General features: G+C 37.0%; 1 protein-coding gene across 1 annotated transcript; it reads right to left on the bottom strand.

Moving 5' to 3' along the window:
* Positions 1-5,222: 5,222 nt before the first annotated feature.
* Positions 5,223-7,256, bottom strand: LOC141904196 (S-methylmethionine--homocysteine S-methyltransferase BHMT2-like). The gene is made up of 8 exons (XM_074792746.1): positions 7,081-7,256; positions 6,728-6,840; positions 6,405-6,596; positions 6,129-6,276; positions 5,817-6,005; positions 5,615-5,745; positions 5,430-5,527; positions 5,223-5,333 (listed from the first exon to the last, which is right to left on the bottom strand). The coding sequence occupies exons 1-8, from the start codon at positions 7,223-7,225 to the stop codon at positions 5,240-5,242; spliced, it is 1,110 nt and encodes a 369-aa protein (XP_074648847.1). The 5' UTR covers positions 7,226-7,256; the 3' UTR covers positions 5,223-5,239.
* Between the last annotated feature and the right edge of the window lie 16,638 nt (positions 7,257-23,894).

Here is a 23,894-nt window from a genome sequence, read left to right as displayed (position 1 = left end):
ACTGTGGAACTGGATCCAAAACCGTAGAATGGGCCCAGTACGGAACTAGGTCGACAAGTAAGGAAGGTGCATTCCTGTGGAACTCGTTCCAAAAATTAGGTCTACACCAAGACTGTGGAACCGGGACAACTGTACTAAGAAAGTTTTCAGAACTTGGTCCAAAACTGTGGAAATGGATCCAAAACTGTGGAAATGGATCTAGTTTTATGGAACTTGGCCCAGGAGTATCGAACTGAAAACTGTGAAAAACTGCGGGATTGGCTCTCTTGGAAAAGTTCGAAGTTTTGACATAAGAATCTATTCTATATCGTGTGTTTTCTGTATATGCAGTTGAAATTTACGCGATCTTGTTCAATTCAATTTGGGGAAAATCGGCGAAAAAACTAATTACGCCAAACGTTTAAACAGTCGTAAATATCAATAAAATCATTGATTGTATTGATCACGAGTTAGGTTCTATTCAAACCGACTATTGATTATTCGTAGATGATGGCTTTGATCAGATACCCTCTATAGGAATCATCCAAGTCATGTGTAAAAGTTTCTGCGACATTTTGATTTGCCCGAAAGAATCTGCATGATAAAAATTTTTAACTTGAGAAAATCTAAAGAATTTTTAACTGTATGACAGTCTAGGGGTACCGTCTGACTACGCCGCGGACGGTGTTAAGACGAAATAATCTTCTGACGCTGAAATTTGAATTTACACAGTTCACAAAATAAAGAATAATAAAAATGAAAAAAATAATAATAACTTGTCCGTAGCCCGAACAGACAGAGCATCATCAAACACACGACCATTCAAACTTATTGTATTGCAAGGCCGCACTTATTACACATGTTTTCGATTATACTATGACCCCGAGAGCTGGTGTAGAATTCGACCTTGTTCCTGATTGCGCTCGATCAGTAAAAATAGTCTATATTTTCTGAATCACAAAATTTGTATTTAAAAATGCGGAAAGGCGATTGTATAATGCAATTTTTCAAGGTGAAATGAAGTTGATTTTAAAGATTGCGGTTTATGTCGGGTTAGGTTGTGGTTTTTTTTAAACTTTTGTCCGATCGAAATGTTTTGCGACGTAGAAACTAAATAATTTTTTCGTGGAAACCAAAATGTGTGACATGGTGGAAAATATTGTAACAAACTAAACACTGTGTTTCTAACTAAACACTGTGGGTTAGGATCAGAAGAAGAGGTTTGGGGTGTCTTGCCCATTACTCGCACTCCTAATTAAGGCACAGACACTCCACCGTTGCACGGATAGCGGGAAGCTCGTAACTAGTTACAATCATGTGTGTGATTAGCGAATTAGTAGATCTTATTCAAATCCTAACATAACGCTCAAAGCGATATTAGCCCCAACTCAAGTGTTCTTACCCCCAAGCCTTCTAAAAAGCCTTCGCAAAATTACCCCTCAGACAATAACCCTTCGCAAAATGAGCCCCAAAAATAACACCTCACCTTCGAATTGCCCCAGAATAACAACCCCCAGGCAACTCATGGAGATTGCCAACCCCCTTACTCCAGTAGGCGGGGGGATTTTTATTCTTACAATGAGGAATGCTACAATTTTTGACTCGAATGATATATGTATGAACGTTAAGGGCTATGGTCATGTGATTTTCGAGGGGTATTCCTGATTGGGGTGTTAAACTTAATACTATAATTCCAAATTCGTAATCGACCCACTAGTAGTTGATGCTGGGTTCAGGTAACATTCTGTTATAACCAACTTATTAAATATGACGAAATGAGAATCATACAATTATTCTGCTACTTTCTATACATAAAGGGTTAGTAACATATATTAGGAGGATAAATGGATATTAGGTTGTCACGGAATTGGTCTTTTACTGACAAATGGCACTGATCTCTTTTATAATCTGTTTGACCCCCCTCCATGGAGTCAGGGGTCAGGCGGAATGCCTCCTATTAAAACATGTTTCGTTAGAACGAAAAAAGTGTCGTCCCCACGAAAACATTTTGTTCGAATGAAAAGAATGAAAAGATTAACGATATGATCTTGCAATACAACGTGTCGTTTAGTCTGAATGGTCGTTTGTTTGTTCATGGGATATACACTGCGTTAGCGTTAGGGACAAGTGAACTGTGTGAACTCAAATATCAACGTTATTAAAATATAATTTTGTCTCAACACCAGTTGTCTCAACAATTGGCGTAATTAGTTTTTTCACCAAATTGAGCAAGTTCTCGTCGATTTAACTGCGAATACAGAAAATGCACAATATCGAATAGCTTTTTAATTCAAAACTTCGAGCTTTTTCAGGTTGAGACCCAATTCTGCAGTCACATAGTTCCGCATTCCTTGACCAAGTTCCATAAAACTAGATCCAGTTCCACAGTATACCGCTCCACAGTTCTGGGTCCATTTTCACAGTTGTTGACCAAGTTCCATAGTTCTGCATGGAACTTGCAATTGTAGACCAAGTTACCCTGTTCTGAGACCTACGTCCATAGTTGTGGTCCCAGTTCCACAGTTGTGGACGTACCTTTACAGTTGTGAACCCAGTTCCACAGTTCTGGGCCTACTTCACTTGTGGATCCAGTCCCAGTTCTGGACCTACTCCTACAGTTTTGGATCCAGTTCCACAGTTTTGGACCTGCTTATACAGTTGAAGAACCAGTTCCACATTGTGGACCTAATTCTATAGTTGCAGAGCTAATTCCTCAGTTCGGGTCCTACATCTACAGTTATGGACCCAGTTCAAAACTTCTGGATCTACATCTACAGTTGTGGACCCAGTTCAAAACTTCTGGACCTACTTTACAGTGTGTGGACCTTGTTACACAGTCCAGGTCCTACTTCTTGAATTGTGGACACAGTTCCAAACTCATAGACCTACTTATTCAGAAAGTTGTGAATCAAGATCTAAGTGTGCTGGGCATACTTCGGCAGCTTCGGACCCAGTTCAACACTTCTGGACTTGCTTATCTAGGGTCTAATTCCACAGTCCTGGACAAAGTTCGGTTGAATTTGATTCAAGTGTTACAATGGATTCATTTTCGTCAAGTTGACTCTTCAGAAGAATTGTGGAACCGGGCGAAGTTTGGTTAATATTTGAATCTACAGTTCATATTAAGTCTTTTACAGGATTTTATTTCATTGTGTGGATGAAAAATGTACAACCTCCATCGTACTTCAAATTTCCAGCAACGACTGTAAACAAATCACACAGATTAAACATGGCAAAAATAATCGAATCGATCCTGTAAATAGTTGGAATCAAATCTATAGTACAGTGAAGTGCTAATTCCGAGGCCGTTCAGCAACTTCTGTTTAAATATCATTCAGCCCAATGTATGTACAAAACTCGCAAGATTTAATCGACAAAATGAAACATTCGTCGGTCGCTTCAACAGCACGTTAAATCTCAACACACATCATACAGGTAAGATCATTTACGCAAAATATCCATGTTCTGGCAAAGTCGGGAACCAGTCTCTTGTTCTGGCTTAGCCGGGAACCAGTCTCTATTTCAATGATCTGATTGCAGTTTTTGGAAACAACATGAAATTGATAAGTTTTTTGGTGATTTTTTTGGCGGTTTTCTGGGTTTCAACCGATGCCATTATATGAAAGTACACGTAGCAAGGTAAATATATGTCCATGATGAGGAAACGCCGTTTGTTAATCGTCGAAGCATTTCGTCAATAATGATCCAATAATCCATCGTAGCTTAACTTATGAACCTAAAGTCTACAAACCTCATTGGTCCTATGTGCAGTTGATATTCCTCATGGAAAGACGAATTAACAGAAATAACTCTCGGTATCTGAAACAAATCTCTGAATATGGGTTGAAGTATCCCACCCCAAACGTTAGAATGAAATAGTAGCTGTTGTTTTGGATCTATATTGTGGGTTTTTACGCAATTCAAGACTGGAAAAAGTCGCAATTATTTATAACCTCTTAGTATTCTTATAATAGTGATTATCAGTGTTGTATTTGAAAGGTTCACCAAAGAAAAAGCATTTTCAATTGTGTTTGTTTGATTGGCAGGCATCATCTCGTCCTTTCGAGTGTTACGACAAGGCCATATCGGGACCACTGAGCAAATTGAATTGCAAGTCTATCGTCAAACGCGATATCAAGCACCTACCAGGTCGACAAGGTGACTCTTCGCCGAGGGTCTTCAATTCTAGAAAGGGCAGCTCGCTGACTAATGATTTCGCAAGAAACAATGTGAAAGATCTAAGAAAAAATTTTAGATCTTCGAGAACAGGCTTGAAACAAATGAGAAACTAGAAAACTAGAAAATGCCACGGAAATGATGGATAATTCGAGTAACATTCTATCATACTAGAAGATCTATGTTCTAATTCTAATTCAGTTCTAGGTTTCGGGTTTCCTTGTTCTATACGATTCAAATTTGTGTCAATTATTTGTTTATAAATGCAAATAGATAATTCGAGTCGGCATTATAAATGAATGTAGTGATGTATTGATTTCATTGACGGTTCGCAGTTTGCAGTGCCCCCGGAAACCGGTGGGCAGATGAAACGAGTTCCCAGTTGTTCCAGACGGTGTCCAATGACCGGGAAAGGTTTTTTCAAGGGAAGCATTACGGGTAAGGGAGTTAGTGGGTCGATATCCTATACCAAAATTGACTAGACCAACCAATAAAAGTAAATGGGAGATTTTGAATGAAGCCTGAGGATAATTCCACCAAATCTATATCTGAATTTCCGTCACGAAGTATAGCTGTTTAATATTAACTTAGTTTGATTTCATTCTCTAAATTGCGAGGGATACCTGCCAATGATTACATACGTAAGTATTTGGACCAGGGCGACATTGAGAATCTTCAACTTTTGACAACACATGAGGACAGCTAATGGCTTAGTTCGGCATACTCAGATATTAAACCAGATCACCAAAGTGATACTGATGGGACTTGTTTCCTTGTACCTATCGTTTCGACTCTTAATCATCAGGCCTTTCCTGAATGTAATGAACTTTCTCCAAATATCCCTATCAGAGAAGGAAAAAGTTATCATCGGGAAAACTAGGCGTTCGCACGATCACTATCGTTATTTGGGAGATGAAGGCATAGGTTGTACATTAATTTAGTTATTCATCGTGTCAGTTCATACTAAGAAGAAAGATACTCACAGGATAAAGAAATTGAAAGAAAAAACAAAAATGTTACATGATTACAAATGGACCAATACTATAATCACACAATCGATACAAAAAACATAATGGGTTTGTTGTTACAAATGAATGAGTTCCTTTTTTGAGTTGTAAGCAGCGCTGTTTGGACGACCGGTTTTAGGGATTAGATTCATCCAATAATCTCTACCGTGTCTGCAATAAATAAAAGAGCATGATATATACAGAGACGCTTCCGCGCAATGTGGATACTGGTATAAAAACGTCAGGATTATCCGGCTATCAGTTTACTTTTGACGATCATGTTCATATACACTCTGTCCATATCCAGCCGCGAATGGTAAATTATGATCTTTTCCGGGTGGTCTGAATCCTCGTTCCTCGGACAACTGTAATTATAATGTGAATTATCATGCGAATGGATTTCGCAATGTGATTTTGATATCGAAATGCAATGCAACATTTCGTGTACAAACCTCTTCGGCCATTTCACGAATATGATAACTCTCGAATCCGCAACATCCTCCGATGTACCTCACTCCAAGTTCATAAGCTTTACGGGCATAGTCTCTACATTCCCAACGAGTAAGAATGCGTGGTTCCATCGCTGAAAATGAAAAAGCATCTAAATATTACTTATTTCAATATCGAGACGATCCAATTGTTATTTCAGCTCACCTAACAAGTACTCGGGTAGTTGAGAATATCCTTCAACTAGATACTCAGTTTCAGGAGAAAGGAATCCGATTGGCTGCATCATCAGAAATGGAGATAAACCAGCTTCATTCAGGGCATCTTTCATCAATTTCATCGTTTTCAGTTGCGCGTTATAATCAAACTGGCAATTTAAACCCACAATATCGGCCCCTGGGTGATTGAAAACAAACACCTACGATTATGATTTACTAAACTTTGCACGACATTGAAACATGTTTGAAAAATAACGTATATTAAGAGGGATGTATCTAGAGTGAGGGCATGATTTTACACCTCGTTTAGCCATTCTAACTGCACATTCTCCTGCACTGATTCCATCCATACACCCAACTGGGCCTATTCTCATCGTACACGCTATAGGTTTGTTGTATTTCTTCATGACATCAATCGCCCACTCAATCTCTTCGATTGAACAGAAAAACTGGATTCGAAAAATACATGTATACATTCGACACTACAGTGTTATGCAAATGTTCGATTTGTTGATAGTGAAATTCCAATGTAAAATACCAATGAATACCATCTTTGTCTTGAATAGTAGAATTTTACCTCCGCTATAAAGAAATCGACATCCTTTTCTTTGAACACTTGGCATTGCTTTTCGAATTCTGCTTGAACTGCTGCCTTCCCTTTTCCAGCTGTATATGTCGGTGTAGGCGACAAACCTCCGCAAACTAGTAGATTGTATGATGTGGCAACATTACGTGCAAGATCGCACGCCGCACGGTTTATTTCAGATGTCTAAGATAAATTATAGATATGTACATCAATACCTTAGCACTAACCATTCAGTACAATTTGTATGACTGAATAGTTGAATAGAAATACTGAATAGTTGAATAAGAGTGAGATAGATAAAGACCACAACCTACGTTATAATTTTTGGCCGACTCACTACATTGAAGCATTCCATCCGTCGCATGAAAAGTGAATGCTTGCATTACATCAGCTCCAGCTCGAGCAAATTCTTTATGTAAACCACTGACTGAAAAATGGCAAATTAATGATTTTTCTTTTATCGGCTAATCCGTTTTGACTTGAAGATAACCCAACGGTTATTTTAAAGGACGTTTTTTCTGGCAGATGCCTCGTAGTTCGTCATTGTTTTAATTCAAAATGATGCCCACAAAACTATAGATTTTGTTGCAGACAGGAAGGTGTGCTAAAATTGATCGGGTAAAGTTGGGATGTGGGTAGAAATAAGTCAGAAACATGTAAAACCTACCGGCGTCAGGATGTTCTAGAACGCATTCAGGAGTATACAGCCCAGCAGTCACATATCCTCTTTTTTCGAATGTATTCATGTAACTACCGTCGCCAATGATTATGCGTTTTGCTAATATCTCCAGTATATTCGGTTTAGCTGCCATATCTAGTATCTTGCAAATAAAGCCACCTTGAATCGTTTGACGTTTGACAAAAATTTCCAAACTGGTCTATGAATTCTACAGAAAACACATTCTACTATTAGGTCAACCATCGTTGTCCCATTGGATGGTTATAGAAATTGATTTCCTTGATATACATGTCACTCGTATATTCTGTTGTTGTTGTTCTATGAGGTTCCGTCTAGGCAACTTGAATGAGAGTTTTTATGTATATTAAATCATTTACTAGACCGTTGCCATTGGGAAAAAGATTTCCCCCAAAGGTTGCACCAGTTCACGGTGACGAATATCCGCGATATCAAAAGCAGCATGAGATGCTGCCCTTTCTGATGATATCGACGAACACTATCATGTCCATTCAATTTGACCATGTATGAAGGTGTTTAAGGTTTTTATGGGTTCATACGAAATTCCTGGATGCTTCGGGGACCTGCTGTTTGAGGGATGAAGTCACAAGGATTCTAGATTTTGACAATATGGGCAAAAGCCTTCTTGAGTTGATGATTAGATGATGTGTTTTTGTGATACAAATTGGTGCCATTGTATCTATGCTAATTTAGAACTAATTACTGGGGTAATTAATCTATATATCACTGTTAATTCGTTGCTGATTTTAATTTGTCGATCAGATCTTAATCGACTTTCAATTACAATGATTAGAACATTAAATTAGTTTACCTTCACAGAAGTCGAAAATATGTTATTAAATTATCAGATCAAATAATCGACTGACTTTATCTATCTATGTAATGCGTACGTCCTGAATTTTCTAATTTCATTCAGCCACGTTGTGTGAATGGAATTTGAATCCACTTTCAAACGTTAGTGTACAAATATCTGATATTAGATTTCAATAATTTTCTGCGAATGTAGTTCTGATCGATATCAAACACTAAGCTGAAAACATGGGTAGATGTCTGCTGTATAGCATTGGGCATGCATTTTTGCAGAGGATAATATATACTCTTAATTTATCGTAAATTGAAATAATTGACTCGAAATAATTGAATAGTATACACATCAGTAACATGCGAAATAATTCTCAGGTCAACCAAATATCAAGTTAAAGAGATTATGTTTCATCAAGTTGCCAAAGAACTAAAGACTGCATGAATTTGGTCCGACCACATAGAGGGAGTAGATAGTTTAAATATGCCTCACACACGAATGCCTATCAACACCATTAATCAATTCGTTCTGGTGCTATGTACTAGATGTGGTGAAAAATAACAAAGCGATGTTGACGTATTGTTGATAGTCCGAAGTGTTTAACGATTTTTCTTTGGTGTCGACTTAAATTCTAGCTGCGGATCAATTCAGTATACTCACTATATTCAAAAATTTCATTGCAATTTTGTGCTTATTAAAATAACTGCTGTACATTGTAAGTGTAGATGAGGCTACACTGTTTTATGTCGAAACGTCCTGCTACAATAGATTTTGCAATGGTCATTATCTTAATGAAACAGCTAAAAGTTCCTATGTTTGTGCTCAAATCTTTTTATCAATATTGTTATACAACTCATAGAATGTTGACAGATTACCTGTCATTGTGCCTATATGCAATGTAAACTTTTCGTTAAAAACTTTCGTCAAAAACATTAAATATAGCAATAAAAAGATTTTCAATAATTAGTTTCAATAAGTTATTCAATTGCCATATTCTTCAACTCTGAGGGGTGTTTGCTGTGGCTGTTCAGAAGGTTCGAGCGGTTTATTAGCCCTGAAAAAAATAATCTTTGGACTGTTTTCTTTTATTTGCTGTCTAGGCCGCAAATATTTAGTATAGTGCCCTTCTCCCCGGAAAAACAAACGCATGCTGGTAAAATCGGTTACGTCTCTTTTAAGTTACTGCGGTCGTATACCGATAGAAATTATTTTACACATTTGGTCACTGTGTTCTTTAAGTCAGAATGGAAAAAGGTATTTTTCCAAGAATGGTGATGTCACCTGGTTATACATTCTATGCATAACATTATAACCGACACTTCAACGCCCATGGACCTCTTGTTTGAATTACAATCGAAAGTTTGTAGAATTTGTCGACTGTAACCGTACTGTAAAACCTTTCATCCTGATAGTAGAGGAGCTTATGTTTTGAATTCTGGGTTGTTATGCATGGCATGTTACAGCTTGGCATCGCATGTGGGGCTATTCGGAAGACTTAAACATTTTGCCTGAAAAGAGAATGATACGAATATAAATGCCTTTTCAATCTTTTGCAAACAAAATGGCTGCCATGGCAATGACGGCGATAGTGTTTGATTGGTTCCAGTCACTATCTTAGGTAGGTCCACTTGCCACTGGTGCTAGTGTAACACGATTCATTCTTGATATGAGAAAGTTACTTTGAGAGAGGAACTCTGTTTCCATAAAAAAAAACTTTCTAAACATGGTAACTCCAGACTCTTCGTTTCCCGTGTTTAAGAGAGGATATTTTGGTATCGTACGGGTGATTTAAATTTAGGTTATATTCAAAATACACCAAATTATGTGAAGAAGATGTTATAGAAAAATTGTTTAAACCTGTGAGGCAAATCAAATATGTAACTATATTTGCCGAAAAGACACACACAAAATGAGAAAATCAAAGATTTTGCAGTCGCCATGGCAATAAATCTCAACAAATGCAGATTTTTCCGAGAAAATCTGATACCGTGTAAAGTTTACTTCAATTTCCGACAATAAGATACCACACATATATCATGTGAATTCCAAAATCTAGCCCCAATGACCATATGGTCACTTTTTTGGAATATGGACATAAAACAGTTGCCATGGCAGTGACGGTAACAATGAATATTGGGCATCGGTCATTCTCGTGTCCAGGGAAGTCTACTTAACAGCCCCACGTGCCAGGCTGTAACATGCTATGCATAACAATTTACACAAGCTCCTCTTCTTTGATTAAGAATAGGACATATCTAACATCTTTTGTAGCCACAAGGTGTTGACTCAACATTCTCACTGTCACTTGTACTAAATGATGAATGGACTAAAGGAGCATCTCAAAATTTTAATCGTTGCGTCAATTAGAATAACTTTATTAAATCTCTCTTACCCCACCCTTTGATTAGACACGTGCCGAAGTTGGAACTATTGATTTTCTAATTGAGAGGCCACAGACAAAGTTAAGTTCTCGTGGCTGTATTTTGATCGCAACTGTCATTGAAAATACAATAGGAAAATTACATATGAACCCTATTAATCTAATAGGTTTTAACAAATAGGCCTCGTAACGAGCGCATGGTTTCTCGAACTAACATCTTTTTGATTAATGTCGTACGAATCCTAGATTATTATATATATATAAAAAAAAAAAAAATATATATATATATATATATATATATATATATATATATATATATATATATATATATATATATATATATATATATATATATATATATATATATATATATATATATATATATATATATATATATATATATATATATCAGCAATGTGTCGCATGACAAGATGTGAAATGAAATGTAGATACTGGTGCGTATCAGTGGGTTTAGTGTATAGGTCAGTACCAATTTTCCAATTTGATTTGTAGCCTCTAACATCTAGATGATTAGCTTCTAAAAAGGTATATTCATGGGTAAATCTGACGTTCAGTAAATTTAGTTAAACACTCATCAAGACCCTGTTCCCACAAACCAAACTTATGTATCATCTACGAATCTCTTCCACAATTTAGGTTTATGGGTAGATTTGTCGAAGTCTTCCGATTCTAAAATATATGTGCATGAATACGTTTACCAATAGCCGTTCCCGACATTAGCACAAAATGCATGTTGTAAAAAATTTACAGATATTATTACTAAGAACTACTATCGATAGCTTCACAAATAATATGCCCATGTATCTAACAGAGATGCATGTGTAGAAACTCATTAACAGCTCTATTAACATCTTCGATAGGTATACTGGGGTATAGAGCCACAACATCAGTGAATAGTATTGTATTGCTGCTATCTACTGCAGTATTTTTCATAATAAGTAGGAAATCTAACGTGTCCTCAATGTGTATGATGGAACAAATTTTTCAATTAGAACGTCTCTCAGTCGGCGTACTACAGCCCCGAAACTACCGGTCTACCCGACACGCCTGGCATCGTGTGAAACTACGGAATCTATCATCGGTAGAAATAAGGATGAAAAAATTACCGACTGAATTGAAAACCGTTGTAGTGAGAGCGAATTGATAAAACATTACTCGCAATCTATAATCGCGTATTACAAAACCGTTTATTTCAAAAAGTCGCGGCATTGTGGCCGGGATTTCGCAAATTAGAAAAAAAGCGACGAGCGCAACGACATTTCTGAGAGCGCGGATATCGATGACATTGTTGCGGGCGACGGAATCACTTCGACGAAGAGACCGTCGAGCTGTGGTCGCACGATATAAAACAAACATTAACAGAAAATTGACAACTATCAAAAAACAAGTAGGGAATATTGACGTTATGAACATGTAAACATAATTGGTGCAATTTGTGATGAGTTTTGTGAGAAAATCAGTATATTTGAAGAGTGTATAACCACTGTACTGGGTATGAACACGGATATCTAATCTAAGACAAGGCCAGTGATAAAGTCCTGGGAATGAGCCTTGTATAATATAATGCCAGTTTGCCAACGCGCTTAAGGTAACCACACAAATCATAATTGATAGTAGTTTTCTTAATGTCCAAAATCGCACCGCTCGCAACGGAAATGAAATAACCACTAGCCGATCAACACTGAGCAAAACAACCGACCAATTCCTCGATGTCTGTAACCAGAGAAACATATATGAAAATATGAACAAAATCCAACCCCCGAATTTGAGCGCGTAAAAACGAAACATGACGTCACCCATAATCGCGTAAACGTACAACGCCCGAATCGGGTACAAAAACGCGAACGAAACGAGAAACGATAAATCAAAACAAGCTACGAATTTGCATACGTAGTCTGATTTTCGTTTCAAACGTTCGATCGTAACGATAGTGAGTACGTTCGATGCGATTCCGACCAGCGATAGCGCGCCGTATACAATCCCATAGACGTAAAACGTATCGATGTACATTTATCGTATTGGTAAAGTTTTTACGCACGACCCGTCAGATGAATTCGTAACAGACGTCATCGCTGAGTAAAGGACCCGAGGTTTATCAGCTGGAGGGAATTCGAGATATATTATATTGGCACGAGCATTAACTCTTATATATTCTATCATTGAATTACAGGTTCTAGATGAGATATTTGATACTCTATTGATAGCACAAGCTTTTTAAATTGTATATTCGATACTCTAAGATTTCGAGTTTTAAATTCATGAAACGTAACACATGTTGACTCGGTATTGAGTTATTAAGTTACCAATTAGTTCGAGGTGAATTCTAAAAAAAAAAATCTCCTGGATGCAAAATATCCCATGCTAGCAAATTGTGTCTATTCAAAACCGAAGGATTTAAATTGAAGGCAATTCCTTTTAGAATACGCCAAATGTAACCACGGTTGTGCCGATGATTTGGCTGTATTTGTGGACATTTCGGTTAGATACACCAATCACCAATATCAGACATTGGTAGAAAACAACACCATCACTTGGAATATCTTTCACCGACTTATCTTTATTACGTACTACCATTGACTGAGTCCATGGTACTACGCAATAGTGTTGTAACACGGTCATTATAAGTTGGGTCATGATAAGTTTACAATGTTAACAATACTTTCTTCTAAAACTCTTGATAACGATGTATGACTTTATTTTCTTCAAACAAGCTTGTCACAAATGTCTGATGAAACCAACACTATCCGCATTGATTGGCCACTGTTACTTGACCGACTGATACACGCCCCAAACCGTAGCGGCGCGGAGTTAAAATCTCTAACGGTACTAAATCCTAGTAAATGAGGGCAGATGCAGTCAATAATAGGTCCGATACGAATGGGAAAGCCTAGGTCGATTCCACCTGCGGGGAGGACATAATAAGGGGCCAACAACGGCATTAGACTATAGTGATAATCAGTTTAAATTCGATTTTCGGATTTTCAAATACAAACGAAAGACGAACATAAATATGTTTTTGAATCTTTCGGTAAGAAATCGATCTAGAGGGAGCAGTATCTTGACATAAACCTTTGTGGTGCATACATTTTTAGACCGTTTTTACGGTAACTGCCTCAAAGTATTTAATATATGCACCTTACAGAAGAGTACTTGACAACTGTTGATAGTGTTATATATCACTCTTGTTGAAAATCTAGAGCCTATCACAGTGCGGTACACAAAATGGCGGCTCTTTCAATCGCCAAAATTATGGTTTAGAACCCTAACGTAAGGGAAGGTTTTTTTCAATATAGATTGATGACAATAACTCCTTTCGGTCTAAAATACGACATGTTCGATTCTGAAAACGAAGGTCCGAGACATCGCAAAACCGTGTAGTAACTGTAAGCTTTCAGTAGCATCGGATATTTAGTTTTCACCTGTCACCACTTCAATGCTAAATGTGTTGCTACGTTGTCGTGTCATCGCGACAGTTCAAGTCAAGTATGGAACAGTACAAGGTTACATTATGAAAAATAGATGAAGTATGCAATTCAGCTCCGCACATTGAAGTTTCTGTGCGGACAGACCGACAAACTGACGATACCGCCAAATACAGAAATACCCATATGTACCCATACAGTTCCTTATTGTCCTTCAATTAACATGCGCATACATTTAATACCTAATCCAGGGCCTCCCGATCGCCTGTGGATGGGTTTACTAGCCATCTACCGAGAACACGTCGTTCAAATAAGATTTCACCAACTTCACAAACCGATTTCCTTAAATGGTCTATATTTTCTTCGGACACCACCCTTTACACTGGCCCTTCTAAAATGCACCTAAGTTTTATCTCAAATTCTAAAGATCTTTGGAAAATGTCTCTCAAGTATTGCAACAATCAATAAGCCACGGTTATTGTTCGAATTATGGCCTAAGTATTATGATGGCGCGATGTACAGGTTGGCCCGAACATTTCACGACAACAATTCTGAATATAGCGTTCGATCTCAATTGTCCAATATTTCATTTTGAAGAGTGCGCGTTGGTCTAAAATATTTAATGAAATATATGGAAAAAGCTCATGTTTACAGGCATTATATGTTTTATTCATATTCACGCTGCGAGTTGTCGCCTTGTTGAAACTATTGCCACGAAGTACATGCAAATAGTTTTGAATAATGCGAACACCATCGAGGATGCGGTTACATCGATTCAGCAATTCTTCGTAATAAGGCAAGTTTTAAAGAAATAATCACTTATGCATCCGTGGTTAAAAGTAGTAAATAAAAGGTAACTACGTATAATATAGATTGTTCTGCGAAGTTCGAATGATAGAAAATACTTTGAGTTACTTCTCGCAACCTGATGAGACTGATTTCCAATTAGGCCAACTTACAACTCCATTCGATCGAGTGAGTTTCGAGAAGGGGATTTGAGATGTTGATCTTGTTTTCATTTACAATCACGTACTTATGATAAATTATGACGAATAGAACGAAATTGAATTATCCTGCTCTCCACAATAATGAAAATCATTTTTTTTCATGTACAATGTATTTTCGTATTTCTCATTCCAGATTTCGGAAGAAAGCAATCATGTTTCTAATGTTAGTGGTTTTTATTTATATACCGAGAGTTCTAACGACAACCCCTGCTCCACCAACAGACGGCCCAGGTAAGATTCGGTTCGTTTTTATATAATGATCCAGAGATGATCTACACGATTAATTTTTTCGATATTTTGGTCTATCGTCGTTCAAATTATTTTCTTCGTAGCATATAATCATTAATTATTTGTCGGGCTCGGATCATCAAAGTGAGCTTTTTTTTTACTTTTTCGCTACCACAGATTATGTAACGCCTCTCACCGGAAAATTTTCTCAAATTTCATATATATATATATATATATATATATATATATATATATATATATATATATATATATATATATATATATATATATATTTGGAAAGCTTAGGTCAGGCTATCAGTTGGTTTTTTTATAACCAAATAGATGTAACAAGAAATTTTTCACCAGTAATTATTGGTCAATTTGTGGATCGATCATTGTATTTTGATCGAATGGCTTGAATTGATCACTTGTGATTGTCTGATTTCTATCAGTTTCTTGCTTAAAACTGATTACCTAATATTGAACAAATAAACATTAGTGCATGATCAACAATGGGCTTGGTAGATCATGACATGTTTTCAAAATACTGCTAAAACCTACAGAAAAAACTAATTCATAGTGCCTACTTGTTTGCCACTCAAATTGAAGTTGTCAATTTAACTATAGATATACGTCTTGTTGATATTTTCTTCCATGGGGCGGGATTCGAACCCGATGGCATCATTCAATTCTACAATTGAGGCGCTCGTCATCTATGAGTAAGTGAAACTATATTGAAGGCGACGTTCTCCACGGTTACACACCAGCAAATTGTCAAGTGAACATATTATTTGCGACGGAATAATCCGTCAAGGGTGGTCAGAAAATAGTCCTGTGTGGCTCAGTTGCTCGTAGCTTTTACTAACGCTAGAAAAGTTAAAATGTAATTTTTCATTTTAAATTATCCGACATCAACATTCAGTGTAACAGCGATTTAGTTAATACACGCGCAGCCTTTTCTCCAGGCGAACTATGCGCCTCAAAAAAATATTAATCAAAATGAACTCGATTTTGGTCAGTTTTAATGATCATTAAAACTGACCACTCTTAGAACAAAGGGTTCTACCGTAGAACCTTTAGGGGTTCTTGGGCTTGCCTCCCAGGGAGAACCCCTAAAGGTTCTTCAACGAACCTTTTTTGTAGGGTTCCTTGAAGAACCCCTGGTAAAGGTTCTTTGAAGAACCATTTCGTATAAAGGATTCTTGTTAGAACCCTTTCAATATTATCAAATGGTTCTTGACAGGGTTCTTGGGAGAACAATTTAAAGGTAATTTATTTTAAGGGTTCCTTATCCATTTTTTGACTGCTCAAGCTTTTCATGATTTGTCCATCCTCTGTTATGTTTGACTGCTCCCTTAATCCTCATGTGGATAAAAAAACTGATGATAAGAATCGCGTAAAATTAATATCATATAAAGCTTTTTATTGTAAAATCTCATGAATTGAAATATTAATGATTAATATGTTTACAATGAATGATACAAAAATAGTTTCACTAATTGGTTACATGTACAATAAGATTGAAAGATGGAGAATTATTTTCAGTGCGCTAATCGCTTGGTATCTTAAATTGGTTGGTTTTTTCCATAGTAAGTCAAAAACATAATGTTCTGAGAATATCAAAGTTTTTTAAAAGTTAGTGGGATAAGATGTAAGATGATATGCTAAACGTATAATAGGCCGACTTATGGCAGGCCAATCCGCTTATTGAGAATCTGTCCACTTTCAATTAACTCTAAGCCATCTTCTTAAATATGTTTGTTTCAACGCGCTGCCACCCTCGCAGCCTTTCAACCGCAGCGTCCGGATTATAGTCGTATATTTCCTGAAATATAAATAATATTGAGAACAATTAATGGTGTAATAAAATCGATTATGTTTTGCAATAATGCACACTCTGCAAGTAAATCTAAACACTTTCTTGTATTACATGCATAAGTTCCAAATACATTTATCAATAGAAAAGACAAACGGTTAAAGTCAACAGTGGGATTAGATTCAGAAAAATGCGAACCTTTTTAATGGTTTTCAGGTCTTTCGCATCCTCTCTCATAATCCTTGGTAATACGTGAAGCTCTGCAGTTCTCATCATATCTGAAAACCAGTGAATATGTAGATTGAAAATGATTATCTTCTATCAAAATACAGTCACACAGTAAAGGCTCATCGAGTCAAGATTTACTAACCTGTTTCTGCAATTTCGCTGCTTCGAAGGAAGGAAGCGACACGATTGCCATATGTACAGACTTCGTACATTTCTATAATTCTTTCCGCCATAGGTCCGAGATTGGAAAAACATCTTTTGCACCGCGGTCTCACAATATGGTCAACTTCCATGGAACAATTTCTAAAATACAAAAGTTTTAAATAATAATTATGGCTGATCTGATTCCGAGTCACTCCGGCTTTATGGCCTATATTTCATATATTTCAAATATCACAAATGTTATATACATTCATTGAATACAACTTACCAGAATTAATTCACATTTCCAAGCTCCAGATATTCATCTTACAAAACAACGAAAAGAACGAGTCGATATACTATATGCACTATGCACTGAGCGAAGTTTGTATGAGTCGTGGTGGCAGATAATTATACAACAGTTAGTTGCATGAACAAAGGAATAATTGCCTGATCATGTACACATGGCCCTATAGGCACGAAACTACAATAGCATGATACTTATTAGGCCCAAAGCATTACGTTACTTTGAATTTCCACTATACTCTATGTTTTTATTCAACGTACAAAGACTTCGACTGAATGTTTTGATAGAAATTGAGCCGAAAATACACACGATTCTCATTTTTGAGTTGCATTAGAACTTTGAATTTACTAGTTCTTTTTAAACTGCACAGTCCATTCAGAAACGCCTAGAGTTTAGAAGAGTTTAATTGTTTTTTTAAAGCATTAAAAAGCATTGTTCTTTTCTCTGCCGTCTCTCCATAAAACCTAGTCGATGTCTCAGACTAGCAAATCAAGTTATTCAGTCTCTACATACTATTATCAGTCGATGTCGCAGACTAGCAAATCAAGTTATTCAGTCTCTACATATTATTATCACACGCTAAAGGCGTTCACCACTGATTTTAAACATACGACTTTTTAAATCTTAAAGAACGAATTAAAATAAAGGTTCATTAATTTTAAAAATGCATCCTTGTCGCACACAGTCACCATTTTTTAAATATTGTGATGATACATAGTAAATTGTTTTCAAAGTTAACCCAATTCTAATTTCCAGTCAAAATGTTTTGTATATAACGTACACCACATAGAAAATCAGTTATATTCATCAGCTATACTAATTATTCCCTGTTGCAGGTCTACTTAATTCTTAATTGACAATTGTGACCACATTAGGGTTCTTATAAGAACCCTTATGTCTCGAAGAACCCCAATCTACATTCCATATTGTTGAAGCACCTTAAAGCCTCACCAAGAACCCCAAGGTTCTTCGAAGAACCCCCGAAGAACCATTTGTTCTAAGAGGGAGAGTCAAGTTCTAGAAATATATATTTATTCGAAAAATTGATTATGGGAGATTCAACGAATGTTCATAATTCTAATAGATTTAATAGATAAAATTTTGATCAATCGGAAGTTAATTAGTTCGTCAAATTTTAGGGCAGTGGAAATTGAGCCAGGCCGGTTACTGGCGAAATCAAGTTTAACGACTGACTGCGGTTCTTAATAGTTTGACGATAGGATATCTTCTTTCCAGTAAAAGCCAATAAGGCCTTATGTCCCGGTCTAATGTTCCGTGTTCAATATACAAAACTGCGTTCATATCATAACCAAACATGAAAAGAACCGGGAATTTGAGTTTTACGATTACGAGGTTAGCTAAAAAGTTATGTTTATCGAATACGTTAATCGTCTAGAGAAGCAAGCGTACGATTTGATTTGGAAGAATGCGAAGATTAGCCAAACCAGTGCCATCACGGAAAAATGCAATAGTGTCTGTTGACATGTTGTTCATATATCAATTTTTTTTGTATCGACGGAACCGAGCTAAATCGACAACTGAAGGGTCTGAACATTTTGAGTCCGATAGTGACAATATATTATATGCAATAGAAAAAGCTATTGACGTATATCTGACTTGGGACCTATTTTCCTTATTTCACAGGCTTTGTCGGATGCTTTGAGGAAACGGAAAACACCGCACTTACCGTAGCGAAGATCGGAGCCTCCCTTTCTCAGATGGAACCGTCAATCTGCCAACAGCAATGTTCTTTGATTGGCTACGGGTCTGTTTGTTTCTTTTTTATTCATACCCACGAATCAGAATGATATAATGCACATGATAAAACAGCGGGGTAAATAAATCATAAATATTACAGATATGCGGGCGTGACAGAAGGTAGTGTATGCCTGTGCGGACGCTTGCAACCTGGCAATGGATCGTCCCAATGCACGATGCCGTGTCTGGGAAATAGCTCCTTTTATTGCGGTGGAACTAAAAACGCTTGGTCAGTTTACACTGCGCCCGTTAGCCTGAAGACAATAGGACTAAATGTAACAGGTAGTCGCCCAGACGGTACGTATTTCAATTATTGCGAAATCAATATGAAATGAATAGAACGCGGGTCCCAAAGTAAAAGTTTAAGGATCCCTCTGCAGTTCAAAATAACTGTATAACCAATCACAATGATATTAATGTTCGAGAAACGTGAATTACGTGTAACAGTAACGGTCCTATTCTAAATAATTCAAAATTCGTTAACTTTTCTTTTATCAGGAAAATTTGACCTATTCAGTGACGCAAACGTGCACATCTACCCATCTTCACTGACATCGGTAAATTCTACGGTAAATTTTACGTTCGTATTTTCCGATCGGCCCCGACGTGTACCTCAGACAACAGGTAACGTCACAACGCAAGTCGTTGGCGCCGGGAAACAAGCGATAGGGGTCACTGTTCAGGACACGCTTAACTTCAAGCGATCTTCGAAATTGATTCAGGTACGTTTTGAAGGAAAATGACGACAACACAACGTTATATAGACACCAAACACGAATTGAAATATACGCTCAATGTCTAAACATAAGTCATCGTTCGTCATAAATGCCGTTCCAAAAAAAAACAGGAAACAACAAACCAAATAAATGTACAAAATTACACATTATCGCAAGTTAATGATAACCAGGAATTCGAACAACCGTATTGATACGATATCATCCACTTAGTTTTAACTAGAGAAAATAGTCAAGAATTTCACAAAAAAATTGAACACATAAGATTTGAGATCATTAATAGGAACATGAAATGACCACTGCGTCAGTACACCAAATGCGAGATTCAATACAAAGATCACCAGATCTCATTCATGAGATGTTAGTTACGCACTTAGACTGAGCATGGACGTATAAACTAGATTAGTACGTCTATATATATTATACGTCTATATATATTATAGACTCTTAGTTTATACGTCCATGGAATGAGCATGGACGGTAGAACTACATGAAATGTAATAAATAATACAAATATAAAAACCACACACGTATTACAACGTAGATTTTAACTTGTACAACTTTTTGCTGCATGGGTTAGAGATATAGCGTATTGAATGTTTATATTCCTTTTTAGGCCATATAATATGGTGGCTGATTCGGACCATACTATAAAATTTTCTGTACGGCTAGAGCAACGATACAAAAATTTCCATATTGGCCCTTTTTGGTTTTTTTCGCGCGAGAATTCAAAACTTTTTGAAGTCTTGCGCGAGAAAACCAAAAGTTTTGAGATCTCGTGCGAGAGAACCACAATGTTTTGAATTCTCGCACGAGAAAACCAAAAAGGGCCAATGTGAAATTTGTTAGTATGGCCCGAATCAGCCACCATAATATAAAAACACGTACAGCATAAGTTCGGAATAATAATTGTAGAAAACCATGCAAAAATTGTTTGTTTCTCATCAGTTTCATTTTCCGCACGCGTCAAAAAAGTTCGTCGGTATAAAAATGAAAAAATGCGTATCCCGCAGACAGAAATCTGGTTTCGTTTCTTTTTTAAACTCTCCCCTACTTTTTGTTTTTCTTCACGGTTGCTACCCAATTGTTACTTAGCAGGAGTAATTTGATAACGAAGTGCAGCTTTACATTACATCATGATACATGGTCGTTAACGCCTAAATTTCCCTAATTAAAAGATAAAGAATAGTCGCGTGCCCTCATCACTTATGGAATTTGGAATATGGCTTATCATTTTTCTCTTTTTTTCAAAAGCAATGTAAAAATAAATAAAATATCCTTGCACTGATATATTTGATAAGCCTATATCTTACTATTAGAGATGGGATCATAACGATCATCTTTTTAACCAAAAGATCTTTTTTTTCTATTTCGATATGTATATTGTTATCAATTGGGTAAAAAAGCTATTTCGTCATCAGGTTGAGGAAATATTGTTTAGACCGCATTTGCAATGCCCGTCTTCGGTGAACGAGTCGCAGAGATTTGAATGTACCGTTCAACTTGTTCAAGGCGTCAAAGCTAGAAAACTGGATGTTGATCTAGATGACGGCACCGTACTGAGATTCGACAATCAAGGTATCCGAAAATGACAACTCAATCGATACTGGGACCGGTTGCTCAAAGGTTGGTTAAAATAACCGGTGGATAAGTCCCTAACCATCGGTTAGTTAACCACAGGTTAAATTCAGTTCCTCAAAACCTCGGTTTGCCAATCGGTGGGTCAGGTTCCTTAACCAGTGGTTAAATCATTAATTCACTCGTTGGCCCAGTTTTCATATGCCCTGTCGCACTTTGAATGGAGTCTGTTTTGATTGATAATGACAGAAAAATTGAAAAAAAAGGAAACCAATTTTAGAGAAAAAATAATAATACTTGATTGAATACTTGATTGAAACGTAATGTTGTGGTGCGAATTCTATCTGTGCCTCTTCCAAGGTCCTCTCTTTCAAAATGCAACCTTTCTCTTCTAACTTTCTAATTCTTGAGCAACCCAATTTGACCGACGGTTAAAAGTTTGACCAACCTTTGAGCAACCGTTCCTAGGTATATGAAAATCACTCACTAACTCACTAACTAAACTCACTAACTGACAATTTGACAGAATTGCGTTGAACATACGATCAATTAAATAACGTAAAACGTCTTCAGAAAAACTTGACACATAAGTTAAGGTCTAAGTAACTACCTGACCTAATAAAGCATGTACCGAGGCGGCTAGTGCTTAAGCAAACCCATGGTCACTCAAATCCTCAAAAATGCTATAGAGTCTAGAGCAAACTAATTCTATTGTTTTATGTTCTTTCCATTATCTGATCTAAATTGCAGAGTCAACCGTGTTCTCAGTGGGAACGACCGAATGTCCGGAAAACAATTGCACAACTGCAAGCATCGAGAAAAAGCATTATCTACTTAATGATATCATTAGATATCACGGCACCATAGGACAATATGAGATAGACGTTGGAAAAATCGGGGATTTCACATTCGAGGTGAGGTTTATATCTTATTAATGCACGGCAATCCATCATCGATGAAAAACCGAAATCAAGGACCCGATATCATAATTGTCTGTTATTATGATCACTTTTCATTTCTTATCTAACCTATTCAAAATTTCTCCCAAAATTGATTAGGGAAAAAGGGCGCTGAAATCCCCTAATTAAGAAACTACTTGGTTTAGGGTTTAGGAAAAATTAAGTTTATTTGAAAAAATACTACTGTTCTTCAGTGACAAATCCTGACGAGATGTAATTTTGATGGCGCTGACATTTCAAATGTTCAAAGCTTTTGTTTTTAACGATAGATTATGTAACATGAATACATAATAACCATTCTTGAGTAATTTTAGCTTTAATGAGTGATGGATTATACTGAAATATGAGTGATTGAAAAGCGCAAATTGGAAGGAATTTTCACATCGCGTGTATATTATCGTTTAGATACAGCGGCCCAATTGCCTTCTACCTTGGAAGGTGTTTTGTCTCTATTCGTACAGTTGCATCGACCCTGTTTTAACGCAATGCTCGAAAACTGAATCAGTCTGGGCTTTGAAATGTCAGTCGCCATCGGTGTACAGTTTCCAAAAGAAAGCATGCGTCGACAGCGCCGGGAAAGTGAAGATTCAAAGCTATTTCAAGAATTACGATAAAGTACACAGATTCTTCAGGACGGTCGTTTCTATTTCGCAATCGATATCGAAGCCCGGTAGACAGACGTTTCAGATAGTGACTGGTAACACTACCGTTGAGCCGGGCGACGTCATCGTTGTTCAAAGCCCGAGTGTGACGCTGAGAAAGTTTCCGATCACTGCATATACCTCCGTACGCGGGAATAACGTGGCATCGAAACACTCAACACGCGATTACCGGATAATGGTTCAAGCTCATTTTCTTCGCGCTCTTGAAGTGCGATTCGCTCACACCTATACACCACAATCAACGAAGGATACGTTCAACGTGACCGCTTCGGTGTTCGGCGGTGAAAATTCAACGGTGACCGTCAACGTTCTTGTGCCGATTAGAAATGTGAAGATTGATTCACCTGCCGCCGGTAGGTTACACGCAGACGATATGTATCAAATAACAGTGCAACAGCATTCATCACCAGGCATACTTACTAACAGATACACACTATCCGCGCTAGATGGCTGACGGGAGAAATCCCACAATAATTCTGTCAAAAGATGAAAAATTCTTGAATAGAAGATTATATATGTCGAGAATTTTTATATATTCTGCTGTTTCATTTTGTTTCTCAGTACGCCTGATGATGGCTAAACGTTGCTCAAAATATATACCGATCCATTCAAGAATTTTTCATCTTTGACTGAATTATTGTGGGATTTCTCTCGTCTACTTACAAACAGTTCATGAACTGAGAAAACCTAATTTCTTTCTTTCATCGAAGCAAAAACAAACGAAACAGTGACATTCTCAAT

This window comes from Tubulanus polymorphus, chromosome 4 (assembly GCF_964204645.1).
Source record: "Tubulanus polymorphus chromosome 4, tnTubPoly1.2, whole genome shotgun sequence".
Classification (NCBI taxonomy): Eukaryota; Metazoa; Nemertea; class Palaeonemertea; order Tubulaniformes; family Tubulanidae; genus Tubulanus; species Tubulanus polymorphus.
This window is presented reverse-complemented; position numbering and strand designations above follow the sequence as displayed.

Bases quoted from the DNA above. Each gene is read 5' to 3' on its own strand.
- LOC141904196 (XM_074792746.1), bottom strand. From the start codon at position 7,225: ATGGCAGCTAAACCGAATATACTGGAGATATTAGCAAAACGCATAATC. The intron at 6,841-7,080 runs GTAGGTTTTACA...GCCATTTTTCAG, and splicing joins TCTAGAACATCCTGACGCCG to TCAGTGGTTTACATAAAGAA. The intron at 6,597-6,727 runs GTAGGTTGTGGT...AATTTATCTTAG, and splicing joins AGTCGGCCAAAAATTATAAC to ACATCTGAAATAAACCGTGC.